The following is a 23,279-nucleotide window of genomic DNA, read 5'->3' as shown; positions in this document are numbered from 1 at the left end:
CCTAGCCGCTCCGCGGCATGTGGGATCTTCCCGGACCGGGGCACCAACCCGTGTCCCCTGCATCGGCAGGCGGACTCTCAACCACTGCGCCACCAGGGAAGCCCTGGAGATGTTTTGATTGTCAGCCTGGGGAGGTGCTACTGGCATCTAGTGGGTAGAGGCCAAGGATGCTAGTGCATAGGACAGCCCCTCAACAAAGGATTATCTGATCTGAAATGGCAATAGCATTGAGGTTAAAAAACAGTGTCATAAATATGTGCAGAAGATACTGTATGGACTGATTGATAAATCAGCTACGTTAGGAATAAACCCAAGATGGTGCCTACATTTGTGGCTTCTGTCTCTGGGACTTGTGGTGGTTGTTGGTTTTTTTTTTTTCCAGATTTCTATTTTTAAATCATTTTAGGCTTACAGACTGGGCAATTGTCATCTCCATCTGTCTTCTTAGCACTTGGTACAGGGGAGGCTTTGTTAACTGTTGAGTGAAGCAAAAGAGAATGAGCAAAGAGATGCGGGAGGAGCAGATCCAGTTAGGTTTCACTTCCACACAAACTCTGTGAGAAACACCTAGGCAGAGGGAAGGTTTGGGGATAAGCTTCTTGGTTTTCTAGAAACATCTGGCAGGTCACCCCCCTGCATCTGCCTGTGCCTGTGCTTGGCTGAGGTTGTGCTTGTGGAATTGGTGTCAGGGAGAACATCTCCTGCTTTGGCCACTGATGAGCTTTGGGTCTTGAAAGAGATCATTTCACACCCTGCACCTGACCCTGGCCACTGAGGGTGACCAGGACAATGCTATAGGCCATTACCTATTAAATATGTGTGTGTATGTGTATTCTGATTAAAACATAGAAACCTGAAGAGTGAAAGTCTTATCATAATCCTGATGATAAATTTTAAGTGTCTATATTAGCATATAATTATTAAAGATAAAAATGGAATTATAATTTTATGGTATATTATACTATTTTACAGTATGTTTTTACCATACTATAATGTGGACATTCTTTATTTTAGTATGATGGGTAAATCATTTCAAGTTGTCTGAAAAATAAGGATGATAGTATCCACCCACCTATTCCAGAGGCATTAAAAAGACTCAAATATAAATTAAGATTTGTAAAGTGTGTTGAGTTTCTTAGATGAAAACACCATGATGTTATGGTACCGTGTTGTATTTTTAATTGATTATAACAGTTTTGAACGATTCTATTATTAGTTTCTTCTGAGGTGTTATTGAAATATTTTTAAAAACATTCTGAGTCCTCAGAGAGAAACCATTATGGCTACCTTAATGTAGTGTGTGTAATACTCTTAGATTTCAGCTGCCTTTTTGTGTTCCCCACAGGCAAATACGTGTATCAGCCGATGACCCCTGTGGAACAGCTTCCAAGCACTGAGATTCCCGCAAGGCCTTGGGAACCCACAAACACCATTCAGATCTCAGTGTCCCTCACTGAACACTTTTTGAAATTCGCATCTGTCTTCCAGCCTCCCCTCCCCCCTGATTCACCAAGGTACTGTATGATCTCAGACCTCTTTATTGACAACTATCAGGTTAAATGTATTAATGGGAAGATGTGTTATGTGCAGAAGCAGCCGGCGCCACATTCCCACAAAATTAGCCCCGAGGAGGTCTCTGCACACGATGCCTTAATATCAAAAGAGAGCAATACGCCAAAAATAGATCACTGCTCTTCTCCCTCAAGTTCTGAGGACTCTGGGATCAATGCAGTCGGGGCTCACTATGTGGAGTCGTGCGATGAGGACACAGAAGAAGGAGCAGAACTGAGTTCAGAGGAAGATTACAGTCCAGAGAGCAGCTGGGAACCAGACGAGTGCACCCTTCTCTCCCCTTCGCAGTCTGATCTGGAAGTGATTGAAACAATAGAAACCACCGTGTGAGCGTCCAGGCAGGAAGCCCCGTCCTCTGATCCATGCTGAGCTTTTGTACTTTTGTCTAATGGATCCTTTTTCCAATGCAGTCGATGTTTTCTACCCCTCTCTAACAACCATACCAGTTCAGTGGTCTGCTGATTTAGCTTCACTTTTAAATTAGTCTTATAATTAAGACATTTTTTTCTTATAAATGGTTTTCTTTTGTATCTTGACTTCCTTTTTATGTAGCATCTGGTGTCATGAATTGTGACCCAGCCTTAATTTCACTGGGAACTTTGAAAGCAATGATGTGATAAAGTGATGATCACAGAGCATCACGGATCAGGTTGAGGAGCTGCCCGGAGTGAAGGAGACACTATTTTATAAAGAGCCAGTTCTTCGCAGAACAACTCTTTGGCGTTCCTTTTGGCGTGCTGAGCACCCCTACCCTGCTAGTCCCGTGTGGAAAGTGGTTCACGTGACCCCTCAAGGTGTGCACTGGTTAATGCCATTCTGTCCCTTTCCCCGTCTCCCCACCGCCTGCACTGGGGCTGGGCCAGTGCTGTCCTGGCTTACTTCTGGGAGGTTACTGGAGGCCAGCTCAGTCCCTAGTTATGGCCAGTGTCTGCACATCCCTCCGTTATCTGGGGCTGAGCTAGACCTCACTTCAGAAGAGATTCCACCTCTGTTTCAGGCTCAGTCCAGCTTTAGCTGAGTGCCTACGCTCTTCAGGGATACAGAGTGAATAAGACCTGACTGCTGGCAGGAAGGGACCACAGTCCAGTAGGCGAGGTAACACATGCAGGTGATGGGACCCAGAGTGCCCTGGGAACCCGGGGGAAGGAGAGATGTACTTGGCCTGGGCTAGCTGGGGATGTTGTACCATTTGAACTGGCCTCTTGGGTGGGTTCCCCAACATATCCCTGCTTTTTAAAATTGTTCTTCAAGTCTGGGGGAAACTTTTAGGAGTTATATAGGTATTATATTTAGGAGGCAGCCACATCTGATGTCTTAAGAAAAAAAGTCAGTCATAGTTTTAGTTAGCATGGAAGTGCTAAAGACAGCAGTCCTTTAGGGATTAGGAATGAATCTAATAGGTTTGATTAATTCTGCTTCATTTGGTTGTATGAAGCATTAGGATGGCTTAGGTGAGAACTGGATTAGAATTCAATATGATGCATGGATTTTTTATGCCAATGCAAAAACAGTTGAAATAGTTCGCTAAGTCAGGAGAAAATATTTTGTGTAATATTCATTCACTTTACAACAGTAATATTCATGGGCTGTTGTAAATATTCTCTTTTCCTGCACACATAAAATAGTAAGTGATTCTTTCTTATTTAGCTCTCTTCAGAATTCTGCTCCTAATCTCCATTAGTAACTGGTGTTCTCGTGTGAGTCGGTTACCTGCTGTTTCTCCAAATATACCGTCTGTGAGGCATAGTTAAGAATCTAGGAAATTTAAAATATGGCCCACATGAAACCAGAACCGTCAAAGTTGGAGCTGGAGAAATACTTCCTACACCCTGACCATCCATGAGTGCGCGCTCATGGCATCATCTCATGACATATCTTCTGTGTCACATTAGTTTGTATTTTAAGAAATAAGAAGAGGCCTGTTGTGTCCTTCCCTGAAGCCTCCACTTGGCATCTTTCAAAAGTCACTCCAGGCAGAACCTGCTTTCCTAGTTGTATGTGTAGTCACGTGACTGGCTAGAAGAGTTTGTTAGATTTAGGTGCCCCAAGCAGCCATAGGGTTTAGAAAGCGGAGTGTGCATATTCCTTTGAAAGCAGTGTTTGTTAACACTTTCTGTGCTAGATGAGAATGCAGCCAGCATAAAGTTCCCACTAATTGAAATGTAAAGACTTAACAAGTCAAACCAAGAAGGTGGTGAGCAGAGCTCCAGGTACAGCGGGGCCCAGGAGAGGGTGGCGGAGAAGGGTGTACGGAGAGGGGCTTAGGGACAGACAGCTGATGAGCCCTGCCCTGGGCTCTCAGCACCGCCCAGGATTGAGTGGCCAGCTGCAGCCAGGGCGACTCGCACCAGGGTCCTGTCTTCACCTAATTCTGGGTGAGCTTGTTGCAACCCCGGGCAGGAACATGAGGCACTCTTTCTCTGCACCATTCCTATCAGTTCTCTCCTCCATCCGTTAATCTAATTGGAGTCAACCACCAGGTCTCCAGCGCCATGGGAATCCATGGGCACAGGGCCACGTTTCTGAGGCTGGCTGTGTCAGGGTTGGGCACTTTATATGGTAATATCTATGACTTTTACCTATGTTCCTGTTTAAACTCCTGAACTGCCATTCAGATTAGCCATGATTTTAATGGAATTTTTGGATTTAAGACTAGTTGATAATCACTTTAAATGTTTGCACAAACTCTTTATAATTAAAAACTAAGATTCACTTCTATCTATTTTATAGAACTGGAGATGTTCCACAGGATTCTAAATATCAGATGCTCCTGGATCTCAAAATAGCCTTTTCTAAATAAGCACAAACAAGAATTCTTTTTTTTGTCCTAGCACTGTTAATAATTATCTGAAAATCATATATGATTGAACGAGAATTGTTTCTCTAATGCTTGCATTCCAAAAACAACTGATAAGGATATAAAAATACGTAGTTTCAACTTAAATTCTAGGCCTATTCTGTTCTGTATTATATGAAAGAATTGCTCTGTAATCCTGATACTGTATTGCTCATTTGTATAAGCATATTTATAGGCACTTTTAGAAAATGTTTAGACTGCAGTGTGTACTATAGACATAGAACACAGTCATGTTAAATAGGTTTTTGATTAATACTTGTACATTGAGAGATATGAAAGCTTTACCATTTGGACCTTTGCTCACTTGGGGCAAAGAGTTGGGCTGTGTGGGTGGAAAAACTGCTTTCTTGGGCTTTTATCAAAAACTGGCACCATTCCCACTTTCTGAAAGTTGGCGTGAAAGCTGTTAGGTAGAACATACAAAATAAGTGCTGTGTGGAATTTAGCTTTCTTATCTAACCAGGATTTCTTCTAGAATTTTCAAGTTTCACACGTGTTCATGACTTTTCTGAGAAATGACAAAGCAATTAAAATGCTTTTGTCGTTATAACTGTTTGGTACATTAACAACTGAAGCTTTACAATCAAATCTAGGTATTTTCAGGATCTGAAATGCAAATTTGAGGAAAACCCTGAAGAAAAACAGATGCTTTCCTGGAAGGGGAAGACCTGTAGTTCAAGGTAATACAGTACAAAATGAAACAGAAAATAAAATCACCAAAACCAGAACAAAACCATGAAGTTGTTTTCCTGAGGTACTTTTTGGATTTGATCTAGGATTTGATTTTATCTGAGTGGTGGTTTTATTTCTTAATCTCTACTTCCTGGCCTATTTGAAACATCAAAGTTCTTTTGGGGCGATCATAAACTCCTTTTAAAGCAAATTTCTCTTCTTGGGCAATAGGATGCAACCAGATAATTTGGAAAGCTGTCAAAATATCCAGATACTTTTGGTGGTATAAATACTTCTAGGCAAGAAAAAAAAAAGCACAAGTTAAAATAATATTTATACAGTCAACACTTGATTATTCCATCTTGTTTGCAAAATTTTGTTGATATGTTTTGGATTTTTACATGAGGAAAACAAAGTTTCCGTGGGTTTTCTTTCCCGCTCCCCTCTCCAGAGGAGGTGTGAGCACATTAAGGAGGCCGGTTGTATTTTGGGCTTTTCTGCCGTGTGCGATTGTGTCTCTTCCCGTTGGGCATTTCTGCACTTTATCAGTGCTGTCAATTCCAGGGATGTCAGTGCTTCTCACATCCAAACATAAGTACAGGGGCACTTCTCAAAACTAAGTTTGGAATTATTTATCTTTAAAAAATTTCTTATGTCACTGCTCCCTTTCGTTGTCATGGATAATTGAGAGTTGACTGTATTGGGAAAGGGTTGCGTTTCTGTTCGTGCTTTGAGTTCTTTCTGTTAAGGCTGAAGCAGTGCTCTCTTAATAGTCTGAACAAGTCTGAAAGCAAATCATCAGTAGCAGTTTTAATGCTGAGCTTCCATATCATCGTGTTCATGTGTACTTTTTAAGGCTGTTCGTACCCTGTAATACTCACTGTGTGATTTTTTAAAAACCTGTCTGTTTTAAAGTTTTAAGCACAATGTTGATCCGTGTGTAATTTCCTAAAATTATATTCTGTTTTCCTACAAACAGCTCAACTTTCCTCTCTGTATAATACTTTAGGAAAATACTACCTTGTAAAATAAATGTGATTTTTTTCTTTTTTACCAGCACAAATACGATATTTTGAATTTTGGAATATCCTCCCTCTCCACCCCACTTTAGAGAGTTTCTGTCTGATTTAAATAATAACACAACGTGAGCCTAACGAAACAAAAGCAAAAGCCCCCATTTGCAAAATGTGAAACATTTATATCCAGTGCTTACTTTGTGCTAGGAAATCAGTGTTTTACATCATTATTCCATTTAAATTTTACAAATCCTTAGTGCAGGTAATTATTATTATGCATACTGTACACTCACGGTCACCACTGGTGATAATTCCCAGAACGCTTTATAATAAGAACTTTTTTGTTGGCTGCATTAGGTTTATACAAATAAAAATTACATTCCCCCACAAACGGTATTTATTTCACACAACGCTACAAGCTGTGTGTTCGGTTCATACATTCCATGTAAGACAGTTCTGACTGCAAGTTGGATCCAGGGAGGCCGCTGCCCTGCTGAGCCTTGGGGGTGCAGCCACTAGGTCACCAAGGCTGAGGGTCCAAGCCTCAGCGTGGCAGGTCCAGGAGCTTAATTTTTATATTCACACCAAGAGAAGAACAGCTTTGGGGTTGGCTTTTATTGAATAACCTCATGGGGAGTGCTAAACAAATTTGCTTATCAGTAATAGAAATAATATCATCGTTTATATTAATAATGATAGCTCAACAGCTGCCTTCCTGCTTTCTCTGAGTATCCCTCACAGCAGCCCTCTGAAGGAGACTTCAGTATCCTCACTTCACAAATCAGGAAAAGGGCTCAAGAAAGAAAACATTTTCGTTCAGAGTGGCACAGCTTGTAAGTAAGTGGGAGTCATGTTTGCACTGTCACCTTGGCCGTGGAGCTCATACTCTTGGCCCTTGTCCTGCGTTGCATCCTCCTGTAGCCCTTCCCACCCTCAGGGGCCATGGAGGCTGAGCCAGGAGGCTGATAGTGAGTGGGGAGGAGAGCAGAGGGTGCCCCCTTCCTGTCCGTGACCAAGAAGACGCCTCCCTCACCCAGACACCACCAGGCTTCTCCCTCCCTCCCCGTTCTGTGCTCCACGTGGACCTACCCCCAACACGTACACGCGCCCGCACGCGCTTAGCATCTTTCTGCAGGTATCTCAGTGCTTTGATTTGGCCATTGCTTCTTCTATGTTTAATCATGAGTCTAGGCTAACTCTTTCTGCCTTCACAAAAGATAACTTGTCTTTTAAAGTGACTTCTGCAGACAACTGATCTCATTAACAAAGTGTGCATTTTACTAATTTAACTCTCTACATGACTGTATTGACAAGTTGTAGAAAGCATCTCATTGTAGCCTCTTACAGATGCTGACTGCACACACTTTTATTCTGCAATAAACTTTAATTTAGCATCTCATCCTTACTACATTTCTATCGCTGGGAATTGGTAATGCCTTTAGCCCTTGGTGTCCCACTCCAGTTCTGTGCTGAATGAAGGGGTGAGACAGGACCTCGGGACTCAGGCTCGCTGCAGCAGGGTCAGGAGGAGCAATTGGAAGCCAGCGGGAATTCCTCAGAAACCGGGCAGGTAAGGGTAGATATGCCTAGATATTAGCAGCGTTTTTCTGTTTGCTCTTTGGAATTTTCCTAGTTTTCTAAATGAATTGGTGTTACTTTTATAATCAGAAACAAACCCTGTAAGCTGTTTTGAAGATAGTGAGTTCGGGTGGAGCCTGGCACTGCAGGTTTGTGGGAGGAAGTGGGGAGCCTTAGAGTCTGGGCAGCGTTGCACCCACTCATCCACTTGGGGGAGGGGCTACTAAAGGCCGGGCTGCAGACTGTGTGTCCTGGAACCACCCGGCCTCCCCAAGGACTGACCCAGTCCAGGCCTCCAACCATGGCTGGAAGGGTCTTGGGCCAGTGAGTTGGAGAAAAGAGAGGATTTGTTTCTCATTGTCCTTCTCAGTCCCCAGTCTGAAACCGTGTGTGTGAATTTGGAGATGGGAGACCAGAAAGCTTGGGCTCTGGTGGGACATCTTAGTTCTCTTTGACAACTAGCCTGTCACCTAGTGTACAGTCCCAGAGCATTTATCCCAAGGAGATCTGGAGTGTCACTGTAAGGTGACGACAGAAAATGCAGCATTGTGGGTCCTCAAAGCCCCACTGCATCTGAAGGGGGACTTAGCAGGCATTTCCCCAGATGTCACCTTACCTGCCAAGCCTGGCAATTCTGCATGACAGGCAGGACAGGATAATTTCATGAGTTTATGGCTGAAGCATCCAAGAGCTAAGTCAACAGTAAAGGCAGGTGAGTCACTCTTAATTGGCAGGTAAGTAGCGGGGCCAGAGCTCCAAAATTCTGTTGATGCCAAGTCCAGCCGGTGTTCCCCCCCTCACTTGTTGAGCCCCTGCAGTCACACCTGCCCTCCCCTGCCTCTCTCCCTCCCCTGCCTCTCTCTCCTCCCCAGACCTGGGGCCCCCAGGCCATCCATTGCGGTCCTCGCTCCCCAGCCATGGCTCTAGGTGGGGTCATCCAGGAGCCACAGCCCAGCCTTCCGGGCATCACCTGCTGCTGCCCTTGCTGTCAAGTGCTCTGGATTCTGCCCAGCCTGGCTTGACCTCGTCCTGGGTCTGGCTTGAGACCCGGATGCTGCCTCTGGCTCGGGAGCAGCCCTGGATGTAAGAACTCTCTTGAGAACTGGCCTCAGATCTTAGCACTTTAGGTGTCAGCCACCTCGGTGGCCTCCTGCTCCCAGCCTCACTGAAGTGGGGCCTTTGATACCAACTGCTTCCCGTGGTAGCACCGATCCTCACCCACCTTAGGCTTGCCTCCCAGCCTACTCCAGGGCACAAGGGCCTCATGTACTAGACTGTTTCTGCCCCCGTGTTTAGAATCTTCCTGTATGAACTGTGATGCCAAACTTCATCAAGCAGATGTAGGTACACCCATGTATCAGCAGAGGACCTGGAAGAGCCATCCCAGCGTATCCACAGCAATGCTCTCAGAGGCCATGCAGTCAGGCCGGGAGCTCTTGGGAAGGCCCGGGGTGGGGGGTGGTTCTGCCCTGTGTCCAGAGGGTGGGCTCCCTGAGGCCTGGCTGGGATGTGCATAGGGATCCACAGAGCTGGTTTTTCCTGGGAATCTAGAATGTTGAGAGGTAACTACCATGATTTAGAAGCTGCACTGAATATGGGGAGGACGCCAGGGATTTGGGATTCCTGAGGAACCCAAGGCCCTGGGTGAATGGGGCCTAGAGTGGGCATCTCTGTACAGGTCACTGGGAGGTCAGCACAAGACCAGTGGGTCCAACTAGAATTCACTGGGGTCTTTTCTGATGACTGGGGTTCCAAAACAGGTCAGTTCTTCCCGGAAGATTTATCCTTACCCCAACCTATCCAAGAGTCACAGAGAGGCAGTGAATTCCTGGAGCTGCAATGTGTTTCCTGAATCGGGAAATCACTTGGGCCCCATGTTATGCCTGATACAGCCACTCGGAAAGGGAATAATGGGTTATGGAGAGGTCAGAAGTGGGGAGGATGAAGGGAGGAAGTTGACTGGGAGTCACCATCTCAGGTGGAGGTGGAGGTGGATTGTGGGAGTATTGAAGGATGATGGGCCAACTCATTCTTCTAGAGAGAGAAGAGGCCGGGTTGGGCAAACCATGAGGTCCCCCACTTTGCCAGGGGCTGGGACCTGACCTGGCCCTCCAAGGCTATTGGCACCAAATTCTGACCTCTGCGATGCATGTAGCCCAGAGTTCTGAGGGAACCGATGTCAGATAGGAACGGGCTACTGGCTTCCCTCGGTTATTGAGAAGTGTCCCTGTGTGAAGCCGAGGCCCATCCCCACCAGCAGCTTAACAGCAGATCCCGACAGGCTCCTGAGCCAACTAATCCCTGGCTGGGGCAGGAGGCAGAAGCCAGGGCCTGTGCACCGAGAGCTGTGGGGAAGGGACTGTGCAGGGGGTGGTGTGCATGTCTGACCCGCCCCATCGCCCCCGAAGCTGTAGACATGCATTCATTCACACAGGCAGGCATATGTTCAAAAATCTGTTAATTATACCTACCCTCTGACTCTGAAAAATCATTCCTAAGTTTATACCCAACAGAAATGCATACATACGTTCACCCAAAAGACAGGAAGAAGAATGGTAATGAGCCAGTACTGGAAACAACGCAAACATCCATTAACGATAGAATGGATCGGTTATGGTATATTCATACAATGGAATACTATTCAGCAATGAGAAGGAATACCATGGAGCAATCTCACAAGCATAATTGGAGTAAAAGAAGCCACTTCCAAAAGAGTAAATAATGTACTTTATGAAGTTCAAAACAGGCAAAACCATGTATGGTGTTAGAAGGCAGGATGGTGGCTGACTTGCGGGGTGATGAACAGAATTCAGGGGACGTCAGGTGCTGGCCATTTCCGTTTGCGTGAGCTGGGTGCTGGTTATACAGGTGTGTTCACTTCATGAATTAATCTGGCTTTGCAATGTGGTTTGTGAACATTTCTGTCCATAAAAAGTTTACTTTAAAAAGAGACTTAAGAGATGGTGGCAGCTAGCCTGCTTTTCAGCACTGTGCTGTGAAAGACACAGGAGTGGACTGGACACAGTCACGTCCCTCAGGAGTGATGGAGGCAGACAGGAAAACACCCAAGCGTGGAAACAAGGTGAGTCAAACTGCCCCTTTCCTGGGGAGGTGGGGAAGGCTTCATAGAGTATTGGGGTGTGGAGGAGGCTGGTGGCAGAAAGATGGCCATGGATGCTCTGAGAGGAGGGGCCACCGGATGAACCCTCTGATGAGTCAGGGCCACCCCCTGGAGCTCAGAGGTGCTCAGAACCCCCTCAGACTCTGCAGGGGCCTGAGGTCCGCCCTGGGCTGCCGGAGGACGACACACTAGGTCTTTCCTGCAGCTCTGGACACATCACACGCATCTGATTCTGGAGATGCACCTTTGGAAAAAACATTTTCAGCAGGCAGAGCTGAGTGGAAACATACTGCTGCTAAAAGGATCCCCAAAGCTCTGAATTATTTATTCACTGATGCATTCATCATTGATGAGGCCCCGGTTGGCTTTCCTCTTCCACAAACAACTGCCCTCCCGCTCTCACCATGGTAGGCTCTGGTTGGTACCGTGTTACCTTTACAAAGTGTCTCCCCCACGTCACTTGGACCTTCGCTGTAGATGGAGCAGATGCGTCTCTCTTTTTCAGAGGAGTACTAGCCTTCCTCAGCTCACACGTGGGCCTGTGGGGCCTGTGCCTAGAACCTGGGGCCCCTGACTGGCAGTCCAGGGCTCTTTCCAACAGCGCATTCTGCTTCCTATGGGGAACTGGGTGAGACTCCATCCCCCTCCTCGCCCCCCATGGCAGGAGGTGGGGCACTCAGCTGAGCTGGGAGCTGACTATTTTCAGATGGTCCTTTCAAATACTTAACTGTTTGCCAGGTACAAAGAAGAAACAGGCTGTGATGGACACTGCTGCGTTTTGGCAAATCAGAATCCCTCCCTTCTTAGGGCCCTGACTTCCTTTCAGAGGACCACCTTCCCCTCCCCCGGGCACAGCATGGGAGGAGCCGGCTCAGACCAGGCACCTGCCCTCCCCAAATGGTAGCTGATGGGTGCCTGGAGCCCCCCTCCTCCAGATCTTTCCTCTTACCACCTGTCACAGCCCAGGGATGGGCACGTGACCTGCAAGAGCAGCTGGAGCTCAGCACCAGGGCTGGAAGCGAGTGCTCAGAGCTGCTGCTCCTCCATCCTGGGAGCCCCCCACCCCCTCAGTGAGCTCCTGTGGCCATGTCAGCAGAACCACGGCCGCTGACTGAGGCTGGATGTATTTCCAGAGAAGTCTCTGCTAAGGAACTGCTCTGAAGTGGGACCCGACGTCACTGCAGAGTTGAACATGTGCTAAGTGCCACGAGGGGACAGGGACCGGGCCCAGCACTGCCCAGCCCTGGAGTCGGTTTCTCATCTGCCCTTAGATGAGGCAAGAGGGCTCTTCAATCCAATCCAGAAGGCATGACCTGGATATAAGGCTGCTGTCACTTATTCAGTGGTGCTGTGACTCGAATGACAACTCTTGGGGATGATCAACCAGGTTAGTGGCTGGAGGAGACTGCATTGCTGGTGTTTACCAGCCCTGGTTTGAATAGGGGGCTCGGATGCTCAGTAAACTGCCTTGGCCCTTTAGAGTGTCGACTGAGGGCAGGCAATCACCACATTTTGCTTTGAGACTGTCGAGCCCCTTTGGCCTTAGTTTTAGACTTGTCAAGAAACCTTCTGATACGGAATTTGTGGAGGTGGCATCACTGGCTCTGAAATCAGTTCTGAGTTTTGTGCTTTGCTACTTCTTGTGTGTCGCCTTGGTTAAATTGTCCAGTGTGAGCCTCAGCTTTCTCATCTGTAGAATGGAGATGAGGCTCTCATGTGGCTTCAAGGGCCATCCAGCTGGTGGCCACGTCACTTAATGCTCCACCATGTCCCCCAGTGTGGCCTCCTTGCACCTCTGGCAGGAGGCGGCAGCTTGGGCTGCCACCTCGGGGGGTAGTTCTGTGATAAGAGCTAAGCTGACATGTCTGGGGCATTTGCCATGTGCCTGCCCAGCACTACGCGTTCTCAGGTACTGGCTCATTTAGTCTTCACTGCAGCTTTATTTTATAAAGAAACTGAAGCTGAGCGAGGTTAAGTGACTTGCTCAGGATCACAGCCAGGGTGTGGCAGAAGCAGGATATATTTTTTATGAAAAGTTGTATCTAGTTTCTACATCTATTTCCTGTGGATTGTTCTGGAGGATTAAAAATGATGCACACGTAAAGGAGCCAGCATGGCGCCTGGCACCTAGAAGGTGGTGCTGGTAGGAGCACCACGGGCTTTGGGCCCGGAGCTGGACAAGTGGGCTCGCCCTGCGCACCTGACAGCCAGTCCCTGGGAGCCCGGTCGGCCCTGAGGGAACCACACAGGGAGCACCTGAGCCTGGGAGGCAGACACCTAGCCTCTGTGCGTGTGGTGTGAGCTCCTGTGGTGGTTGGTTCAATGACGTATAGGAAGTGCCCAGGCCAAGAAATGGAAAAATCCTGCTCTGGCAGCCTGGTCCCTGGCAGAGGGGGACCTGGGTGGCTGGTGCTCTGGATGGAGCTTGTGACGCAGCTGCTTATGGAATAAAGGCAGGGCTGCCCCAATCAATCAGGGTCCTTGACTTGGCGCTAATAGAACTGAATGGTGGCAACAAGGGTTCTAAACGTCCTTTATGACTTGACAGACGGAGAGTGAGACAGCCAGCAGGGCTTAAACACGAGGCATTTATTGTTAGAAATGGCAGATCTTACACTCAAATGGGTTTAAGCACAAACACATGGAAAGGGAGGTGCCCCAGCTCCCGCAAGCCCTTCATTCCCTCCAACGCAGGTTTCAGCTGTGCTGCGGCCTGGCAACCACCGTTCCCAACCGTGCTGTTCCCTGTCCCAATGGCAGCAGGAGGTGACAGCCCTCCGTGGTGCCCACCAGCTGGAGGAGACAGGCTGCGCCGGACTCAAAACGCCATCTGCAGGAGCTCCGCCTCTTCTCCACACTTCAGGGAAAATGAGAAAAAGTCCCAACAGGCAAGATGCATTTTCTTAAATAACTGGATAGAGGTATATGGCATTCATTTGCTTAATAAGCAAAACAAAATCAACCAGTCTGGTGCTGATGCTGCGGCAACATCAGGAAGAGCCGGAGTCTCCCAGGGCTGGCGGGCGTGGAGCCGCCCTCGGGCCTCGCCCGGGAGCCTGAGGGCAGTGGGGCCAGGCCTGTCAGAGGGGGCCCTCCCCACCTGCTGGGGTGGTCGCGGGGCTCCAGGCCCGGGAGAGTCTTCAGTCCTCAGTCACAGGTGGGGGTATGAGCTGTAGCTGGAAGTTCTCCTTCTGGAAGATGCTGGTGAAGGCAGGGCCACTCTGGGAGCCGCTAAACGGCCTGCAGCTCTCGCTGCCACGCTTCTGGGAGAGTTCCGTAAGCAGAGCCAGCTGCAAAGGAGGGGACACACGTCAACCGAGGCTGGAGGGTAAGACCCGGGTGTGGACCCCAGAGCTGCATCTCGCTAACAGGCAATGGTGACTTGGCACAAGTTCATGTCATCTGCTAGGGCCTAAATTTCCTCCTTTGATGATGAGGCGGCTGGACTGGTTAAGTCCTGTGGGCACAACAAACAGTGACACTTTCTGACAAGGGGAAGCTGTCCGATCCTGAACCTCCTTCACTCTGAGTAGTCCCTCTCCAGCGGGTGTGTGACCCTGTTGCCTCCGGTCTCTCCCTGTGGACACACAGCCTGAGCTGCGGTTCTCCGCTCTCTGCTCAGCTCACGCCACACACTCCCTGTTGGTGGGTTCTCCTTGGGATGAATGACGATCACTGGCTCCGACCCCTCTTCTTCATGGAACCAGGACAGCTCCAAGTGGACGCCCAGCTGCCACTTCAAACTCAGGGGCTCCAGGCAAACTCACAGATGCCACCTTCTCCTCTAAGTGCCCTCCCTGCTCCTGTCCACCAGCGACACCAGCGCTACCCTCACTCTGTTACAGGCTCAGTTCTGGGAGACCTGCTGAGGAGGGGAGAGTGTTAACCCAGCCCACTGGGAAACCAGGCTTGGGCCCTCAGTGGGGCCATTCCTTTGACCTCAGAAAGGCTTTCAGCAAAAGTACAGAGCCTGACAGCCTAGCCCTTGAGATGCCCTTGATGGTCAGAGAAGAGCTGAATGCCACACCCAAGCTCCTTCATCCGGAGAGAGGGCAACTGTGAGGACCGAGCCATCGCACACAGCAGGGCGAGCCTCTCGGTGTCAGCCTGCAGGCCCGGAGCCTGCGGGACTTCTAAAAGCCCCAGGTAAGTTCCCTGAGTGAGTGCCTTTTAGGCACCAGGCACCAGGATACTAGGTCCTTTACATGAATTATGTCTAATCCTCCACAACCACCCTCTGGGTAAAAATCCCAGAGCCCTGAGAAGTTAAGTTACTTGCCCTGGGTCACCCAGTGATGAGTGACAGCGTGGGACTCGAACTCTGGTCCCTGTGACAGTTTCTGCTCAGCCGAGCTGCCTACGGTTCTGCCTTCTCTGGAGATAACTTGTCTGTCACCTGCTCTCTCCTCACCTCCCCTGCCAGGTAGTCTGTCTTCCAGCTGTTCTCCAACCTCTAGCAAGGGTTCTCTCCTCACCCAGGCAATAGTGGCAGAAGACTCACACGTGTCTGTCACTTCTGTTGAAAACTCAATACCAGTGACTGTGGTAACTGGGGAGACATCTGAAGGCCCCTTCGTTCAAAGTGCCAATTTATCTAAAATAATCCAGCGCCTGCTCCTGGTTCCAACACACAGCTATGGTTCAATGCATAATTCGTAACACAGGCTCGAAAGCTCCGAATGCAAACTCCTTAGCTGGCCCAGGACACGCAGGAGGTGGCTCCCTGCAGGGACTTCCACTGCTGCCTGAGCAGGTTACAGAGTGGTGTCCCTCGCTCTGCACAAGCCCCACCTGTGCCACTTTCTGTCTTCTGTAACCCTCTCAGCTTCCCATCAGCATGTGGAGTTCTCTGCAAGGACTGTTATGTACAATGCTATAACATGACATGTGACATGCTACGTAAACTGTTATGTACGATGCTATAACAGGACAGGTGACAGATGCTACGTAAACCCAAAGTTCTTTCACATTGACACTGAAGTACACAAAAAATATTTTCTGTTTTCCAAGGAAAAAGGTATTTTTGTGTTCTACTTCTGTAACTTAGTGTTCTAGAAATTGATGAGTCCTGAATAGTGGCTCAACAGTTTAAAGCAGCAGAACTTCCTTAGAATAGAAGGCCCAGAAACCCAACTCCTGGGGCAGAGCCTGGCTGGAAGTGATGCCAGTTCAGGAAACCTCCTGGAATAAAAGACCCTGCCCAAGACCAGCTCTCAAAGAGGGAACACCATTTTTCCTCTGGGCTGCCAGCAACCTAGCAGGTGTGTGGGGAGTGGGCAGAGGGAGCCCAGGCATAAAAAACAGGACATAGGCAGTCTGTGAAAGCCCAAGAAAAGCCTACGGAACAAATCTGGCCTGGCTGGAATTTAGGTGTGACCTGGGGCAGGGAGGAGGTGGTAGAGTTTGGACTCCACTTCAGGTGATGGAGGGCCAGGAAAGTGCTGTAAGCAAGGGGGTAACAGGACTTTTGGGTTTGGAGATGGTGCCCAAGCAGCAGCCTGGAGAAGGGACAGAAGACCTGCAGTGACCTCTGTGAGCTGGAAGGAAAGGGGAGAAAGAGACAGGAGAGCTCCCTACTGAGTGGGTGGGGTGGGAGGGATGAACCCAGGGTGCCAGCAGGTGACTGCTCTGGGTGACCTGATGACAGAGGATGACACCCAGAGACAGGCACGGGCAAGGAGGAGCGGGTTGGAAAAGTTAATAAGTGCACTTCTGAAGTGCCTGTGGGGCCCCCAGACTGACGTTGTGGCATGACTGCCGTAGCCCTCTAAATCTGTACTCTTCTACAGCAACAGGATTCCAGCAGTTTTAGCCCATGGCCTTTTGGAATCAAGACCAGTGTCCCCAGTCTCCACTGCAGTTAGGTGTGGTCACATGTCTAAGTTCCAGACAAAGGAGGTAAGTGGAAGCGGTGTATACAGTTTCTAGGAACTATCCTTAAATAGAGGGCTTATGGTCTTCCTCCTTTTTCTCCACCTTGCTAGCAGGAATGCACATGTGATGGTTTGAGCTGGGGCAGCCATGCTGCATCATGCAAATATAAGCCATACGTTAGAGATGGCAGAGCCACAAAGTAGAAGAAATCTGGAGAGAGGTTTGTGGAAGATGCCCTGGGATGCCCATATTTACAATTCTATTTTGGTTAAGCCACTACAACTTAGCATTTATCTTTCATGGCCAAAGCAAATTCAACCAGTGCAGATGTTCAGCAGAGTCTGGGGCTTAGGGCAGTCATCAGTGTAAACAGAGGCTCCCAGATGAGGGATTAGGCTTATGCCTGCTCTCTCTGGAGGCAGTACAAACACAGATGCCCTTCTGTGTCCTCACAGCCCAGGGCAGGTAAGGGACAGATATCTTTCCACCTCCTCTGCATCCTTTGCCAAGTTCTGAGTGCTCCCTGGGGTCAGGGCTCCACATAGCCATAACAGGGACGCCAGGGCACCTTACAGACTAAGGATGAGGCTGGAGTGAGGACCTGAGAACACTGTGTTACCAAAACACTCATTATAAATAGGGAAATAAAAATGTAAACAACCACACCAACATTACCCTAGAACTTCCTCGGTAGAGATGGCAAAGCTGGTCAAATGCTTGGATCTGCTGTGGATCCAGAACAGGTTCTGAGGTTGCCTGAGAAATCAAAAACAATAAGGTTAGTAATACACCCATGGGCAGCCTCTGTATTTGGTCAGCGGTGAAACAGGATGCGGTGCTTCCTTCACTCCTCTGAAGAAAATCCATGCTACCAGCAACTGATAGTTTACTGAACATGGATTAGACATGGCCGTGTGCCTCCACACGCCCTTGGTGCCAGCTCCCCTTCCCATGTGGTCTCCAGATTCTCCATCCTTAAAAACGAAGAGATATGGGAACATACGTATATGTATAACTGATTCACTTTGTTATAAAGCAGAAACTAACACACCATTGTAAAGCAATTATACTCCAATAAAGACATAAGAAAAAAAAAAAGAGCTTCCCCTGGGGCTTCTTGGTCCCTCTTGGCCTTTACTCTACAGAATAATTTAGCTGCACCCAGCCTGGCAACCCCGGCACTGAATACAGCCAGCAAAGATGCCCCTTCTTTGTGCTGCCAGTGGAGATACGTCATACATGAAAAAGCATGTCATTTCCCTGCCTCATTATAAAGCTGGTAGCCACCTAAAGGGCTGAGATTTTAATCTGCTTTTGGGAGAGGGGAAGTCTAACTTGCTTTTCCAGCAGTCTCGTTTTGTTCCACTGGTTCCTGCGCCCAACACTGTGGTCCTACTCTTGGTGGATCAGATCCAACTCACAGCTAGAGGAAGAAATGGGATCCTGGCAGAGGCCGCCATAAGCTTTGGAGTCAGAGGTGAACTGGAATACCAGTTCTGATACTAACCTGCTACGTGACCTTAGGCAAGTTCCTGCTCTGACTTGTGAGACAGGATAATGCTTCCTTATGAGGTTACTGAACATTAAATTAGATGAGATCCATATTTAAAGTGTCTTTTACCTGCCTGCCCCCACCCCATAAAGGCTCAGTATATGCTGGTTTTTGTTTTTTGTTCCTTTTTTAACATCTTTATTGGAGTATAATTGCTTTACAATGGTGTGTTAGTTTCTGCTTTATAACAAAGTGAATCAGTTATACATATGTTCCCATATCTTCCCATATCTCTTCCCTCTTGTGTCTCCCTCCCTCCCACCCTCCCTATCCACCCCTCTAGGTGGTCACAAAGCACCGAGCTGATCTCCCTGTGCTATGTGGTTGCTTCCCACTAGCTAGCTATTTTACGTTTGGTACTGTATATATGTCCATGCCACTCTCTCACTGTGTCACAGCTTACCCTTCCCCCTCCCCATATCCTCAAGTCCATTCTCTAGTAGGTCTGTGCCTTTATTCCCATCTTGCCCCTACGTTCTTCATGACCATTTACTTTTTCCTTAGATTCCATATATACCGTGTTAGCATACGGTATTTGTTTTTCTCTTTCTGACTTACTTTACTCTGTATGACAGACTCTAGGTCCAGCCACCTCACTACAAATAACTCAATTTCGTTTCTTTTTATGGCTGAGTAATATTCCATTGTATATATGTGCCACACCTTCTTTATCCATTCATCTGTTGATGGACACTTAGGTTGCTCCCATGTCCTAGCTATTGTACATAGAGCTGCAATGAACATTTTGGTACATGACTCTCTTTGAATTATGGTTTGCTCCAGGTATGTACTCAGGAGTGGGATTGCTGGGTCATATGGTAGTTCTATTTTTAGTTTTTTAAGGAACCTCCATACTGTTCTCCATAGTGGCTGAACCAATTCACATTCCCACCAACAGTGCAAGAGTGTTCCCTTTTCTCCACACCCTCTCCAGCATTTACTGTTTGTAGATTTTTTGATGATGGCCATTCTGGTGTGAGATGATATCTCATTGTAGTTTTGATTTGCATTTCTCTAATTATTAATGATGTTGAGCATTCTTTCATGTGTTGTTGGCAATCTGTATATCTTCTTTGGAGAAATGTCTGTTTAGGTCTCCTGCCCATTTTTGGACTGGGTTGTTTGTTTTTTTGATATTGAGCTGCATGAGCTGCTTGTAAATTTTGGAGATTCATCCTTTGTCAGTTGCTTCATTTGAAAATATTTTCTCCCATTCTGAGGGTTGCTTTTTCGTCTTGTTTATGGTTTCCTTTGCTATGCAAAAGCTTTGAAGTTTCATTAGGTCCCATTTGTTTATTTTTGTTTTTATTTCCATTTCTCTAGGAGGTGGGTCAAAAAGGATCTTGCTGTGATTTATGTCATAGTGTGTTCTGCCTATGTTTTCCTCTAAGCGTTTGATAGTGTCTGGCCTTACATTTAGGTCTTTAATCCATTTTGAGTTTATTTTTGTGTATGGTGTTAGGGAATGTTCTAATTTCATACTTTTACATGTACCTGTCCAGTTTTCCCAGCACCACTTATTGAAGAGGCTGTCTTTTCTCCACTGTATATTCTTGCCTCCTTCATCAAAGATAGGTGACCATATGTGCGTGAGTTTATCTCTGGGCTTTCTATCCTGTTCCATTGATCTATCTTTCTGTTTTTGTGCCAGTACCATACTGTCTTGATTACTGTAGCTTCATAGTATAGTCTGAAGTCAGGGAGCCTGATTGCTCCAGCTCTGTTTTTCTTTCTCAAGATTGCTTTGGCTATTCTGGGTCTTTTGTGTTTCCATACAAATTGCGAATTTTTTTGTTCTAGTTCTGTGAAAAATTATGCTGGTTTTTCTTACCACAATTTAGAGCACCCTCAGTTAAACGATGGTGTGTTTCACTGATGAAGGTGTTGACATTTGCGTCCATCCTGAGGGCTGAGCGAGGGCTCTGGGACTAAAGGGAGCTTCAAAAGGTGGTCTGGAGACTCGTTCTGTTTATAAGAAAGTCCTGGCAGGAACAGCCACCAAAACAGTGATATAAACAAATGCCTGCATCCAGGATGTGGAAGAAGTTCAGGAACAGGGGAGGCACAGAGCAAGTAACATCACTCAGAACACTTACCATGTACTGAGCATTTCCTACGTGCCAAGCCCCGTGTGCTACGTGATTTTCGTGGATGACCTCATTAAACCCTCACAACCACTCTAGGAGGGAGGTTCTGCTGTGTTCATTCTCCCCCACCCCCCAAAGATTTGAACTTTAAACAGCATTATAGCTTTAAGAAGTTATGTGAACTTGTGTTCCAGGAATGACTTTGCTTCTTTTCTTCAAAATTTTCACCAACCTTAGGGGGAAAAAACCTACTAAGCAGTAAGAGAGAATGGAAATAAGCACTACCCCTGAATGAATCATGCTAATGACTGTGAAATGACTTCACAGCTTCTCTGTGAAAGGATCTGCTTCAAGACCAAGAGAGCAGCTGTTAATAAGGAGGCTCACAGCTCCTGGGCTTCTGTAATCCCACGATGATGCCCCAGAGACCAGCGCAGGACACAGCTGCCTCAGTTCTTCCTGATGCTCTCAGTGACGTGGGAATGGCTGAGGATGGCCTGATGGGAATCCCAAGCAGGGCAGCCAGAAAGAGAAAAGGATGGACCATAGGGGTCCTGCTTTTCATTCTAGACTCACACCTCTGGGTCTGCCAGACACATGGAGGGATCATCCTCTAATCTGAGAATGCTTAAACTTGCCTTGACACTTTAAGAAACACTTCTTCTCAATATAATTTGGTACAAAAACTATCCTATTCTTAGAACGTGTGTGGAGTATCACACTTCCAATAGATACTAAGTAAGACGCACAGGGGAGTTCCAAGCTAAAGATGAGCAGAAGGTTTGAGAAATACTGCAAACCAAGCTCAAACAAACAAGCAAAAAGAGAAAATATATAAATACCTTCGAGAGACTTAACACTGGTCCTCCCCCGATTTTCCAAATCCCTTCAGTACTACTGGCATGAAGGGGGGAGCAGGACAGGTTAAGGACAAGGATGACACCTGCCTTTCACTGGCAATTCAAAACCTCAGCTGTGGGGCCTGCCAGTGCCACAGTCCATACGACAAGAGACCAAGCTGCCCTGATCTTACCTTTGTTTATTCCCTGGTTACTCCATGATGCAGTTTAACAAGGAGGGTCCAAGTGGAATGGCGTCAGGAGTGGACTAGGTAAGGCAGCAGGGGCTGGGGGTGGGGCTGTTAAGGCAGGTTAATTAACAAGGAGGTTGTAAAGGCGAAGGTGGAAGATGACAAAGCAGCAAGAGCAAGAAAAGATCTTTCCTTACAGAAGCACTTCTATAAAACAGCCCTTTGCCTTGAAGGGATAATGTAAGAAAAAAATCTCATGAAATGTACTACTGTACTTGTTATGAAAATGCAGATTTACAGTCTACTTGTGATGATCCAATGAAGAAATTCCCATCAGACCCTGTGCTGAGAAAAACTGTGTTGGACACAGTTACTAGTTGTGTAGACTTGCTACTAATTGTGTTTTCTTTTTTGTTTCTGTCACTAGGGAGCTCAAAACTTTAAGTGGTCAGCTACGTAAGTCTAGCAGCTGCACAAGACTTGGTGGCAAACATTTATGTGTGCTATTATAATCTGGTTTTATAATCTGGTTTTATATTAGTTTCCATAGGCATACAGTTCTTTTTAAATCTAGATTTCCTCATTTTTTCATCCAATTGGTTGTATTTTGGAAGCCAACTCAAATCATTTTGGGAAAGCAAAGGTCAAGTCAGATCAGAAGTAGAAAATGCATATGACAAACCCACAACTAACATCATTCTCAACAGTGAAAAGCTGAAAGCATTCCCTCTAAGATCAGGAACAAGACAAGGATGTCCACCCTCACCACTTTTATTCAACATAGTTTTGGAAGTCCTAGCCATGGCAATCAGAGAAGAAGAAGAAATAAAAGGAATCTAAATTGGAAAAGAAGAAATAAATCTGTCACTGTTTGCAGATGACATGATACTATATGTAGAAACTCCTAAAGACGCTACCAGAAAACTACTAGAGCTCATCAGTGAATTCAGTAAAGTTGCAGGATACAAAATTAATATACAGAAATCTCTTGCATACCTATACACTAACAACGAAAGATCAGAAAGAGAAATTAAGGAAACACTCCCATTTACCATCACATCAAAAAGAATAAAATTCATAGGAATAAACCTACCTAAGGAGGCAAAAGACCTGTATCTGAAACTATAAGACACTGATGAAAGAAATCAAAGATGACACAAACAGATGGAAAGATGCACCATGTTCTTGGATTGGAAGAATCAATATTGTGAAAATGACTACACCACCCAAGGCAATCTAAAGATTCAATGCAATCCTGATCAAATTACTAATGGCATTTTTCACAGAACTAGAACAAAAAAAGAAACACAAAAGACCCCAGACTGCCTAAGCAAACATGAAAAAGAAAAATGGAGCTGGAGGAATCAGGCTCCCTGACTTCAGACTATACTACAAAGCAATAGCAATCAAGACAGTATGGTACTGGCACAAAAACAGAAATAAAGATCAATGGAACAGGATAGAAAGCCCAGAAGTAAACCCATGCACCTATGGTCAATTAATCTATGACAAAGGAGGCAAGAATATATAATGGGCAAAAGACAGTCTCTTCAATAAGTGGTGCTGGGAACACTGGACAGCCACATGTAAAAGAATGAAATTAGAACATTCTCTAACACCATATACAAAAATAAACTCAAAATGGAATAAAGACAAATGTAAGGCTGGATACTATAAAACTCTTAGAGGAAAACATAGGGAGAACATACTTTGACATAAATCACAGCAAGATCTTTTTTGATCCACCTCCTAGAATAATGAAAATAAAAACAAAAATAAACAAATGGGACCTAATGAAACTTCAAAGCTTTTGCACAGCAAAGGAAACCATAAACAAAATGAAAAGAAAACCCACAGAATTGGAGAAAATATTTGCAAACAAAGCGACTGACTGACAAGGGATTAATCTCCCAAATATAC

The 23,279-nt window shown here is 46.5% G+C and overlaps 2 protein-coding genes across 5 annotated transcripts in view; one reads left to right on the top strand and one right to left on the bottom strand.

Moving 5' to 3' along the window:
- The window catches only part of C5H3orf70 (chromosome 5 C3orf70 homolog), a 104,745-nt gene extending 98,581 nt beyond the window's left edge, over nucleotides 1-6,164 (top strand). For both annotated transcript variants that reach the window (XM_049709896.1, XM_004278443.3), the window contains one exon: nucleotides 1,346-6,164. In XM_049709896.1, coding sequence (XP_049565853.1) covers nucleotides 1,346-1,902 — 557 coding nt within the window. In that variant the 3' untranslated portion in view covers nucleotides 1,903-6,164. The remainder of the gene's footprint in view (nucleotides 1-1,345) is intronic.
- Nucleotides 6,165-13,384: 7,220 nt separating this feature from the next.
- VPS8 (VPS8 subunit of CORVET complex) overlaps nucleotides 13,385-23,279 on the bottom strand; it is a 300,406-nt gene continuing 290,511 nt past the window's right edge. For all 3 annotated transcript variants that reach the window (XM_049709893.1, XM_049709894.1, XM_033403195.2), the window contains 2 exons: nucleotides 17,366-17,446; nucleotides 13,385-14,106 (listed from right to left, as the gene is read on the bottom strand). In XM_049709893.1, coding sequence (XP_049565850.1) covers nucleotides 13,957-14,106; nucleotides 17,366-17,446 — 231 coding nt within the window. In that variant the 3' untranslated portion in view covers nucleotides 13,385-13,956. The remainder of the gene's footprint in view (nucleotides 14,107-17,365; nucleotides 17,447-23,279) is intronic.

The sequence above is a fragment of the Orcinus orca genome, chromosome 5 (assembly GCF_937001465.1).
Source record: "Orcinus orca chromosome 5, mOrcOrc1.1, whole genome shotgun sequence".
In the NCBI taxonomy this organism is placed as follows: Eukaryota; Metazoa; Chordata; class Mammalia; order Artiodactyla; family Delphinidae; genus Orcinus; species Orcinus orca.
This window is presented reverse-complemented; position numbering and strand designations above follow the sequence as displayed.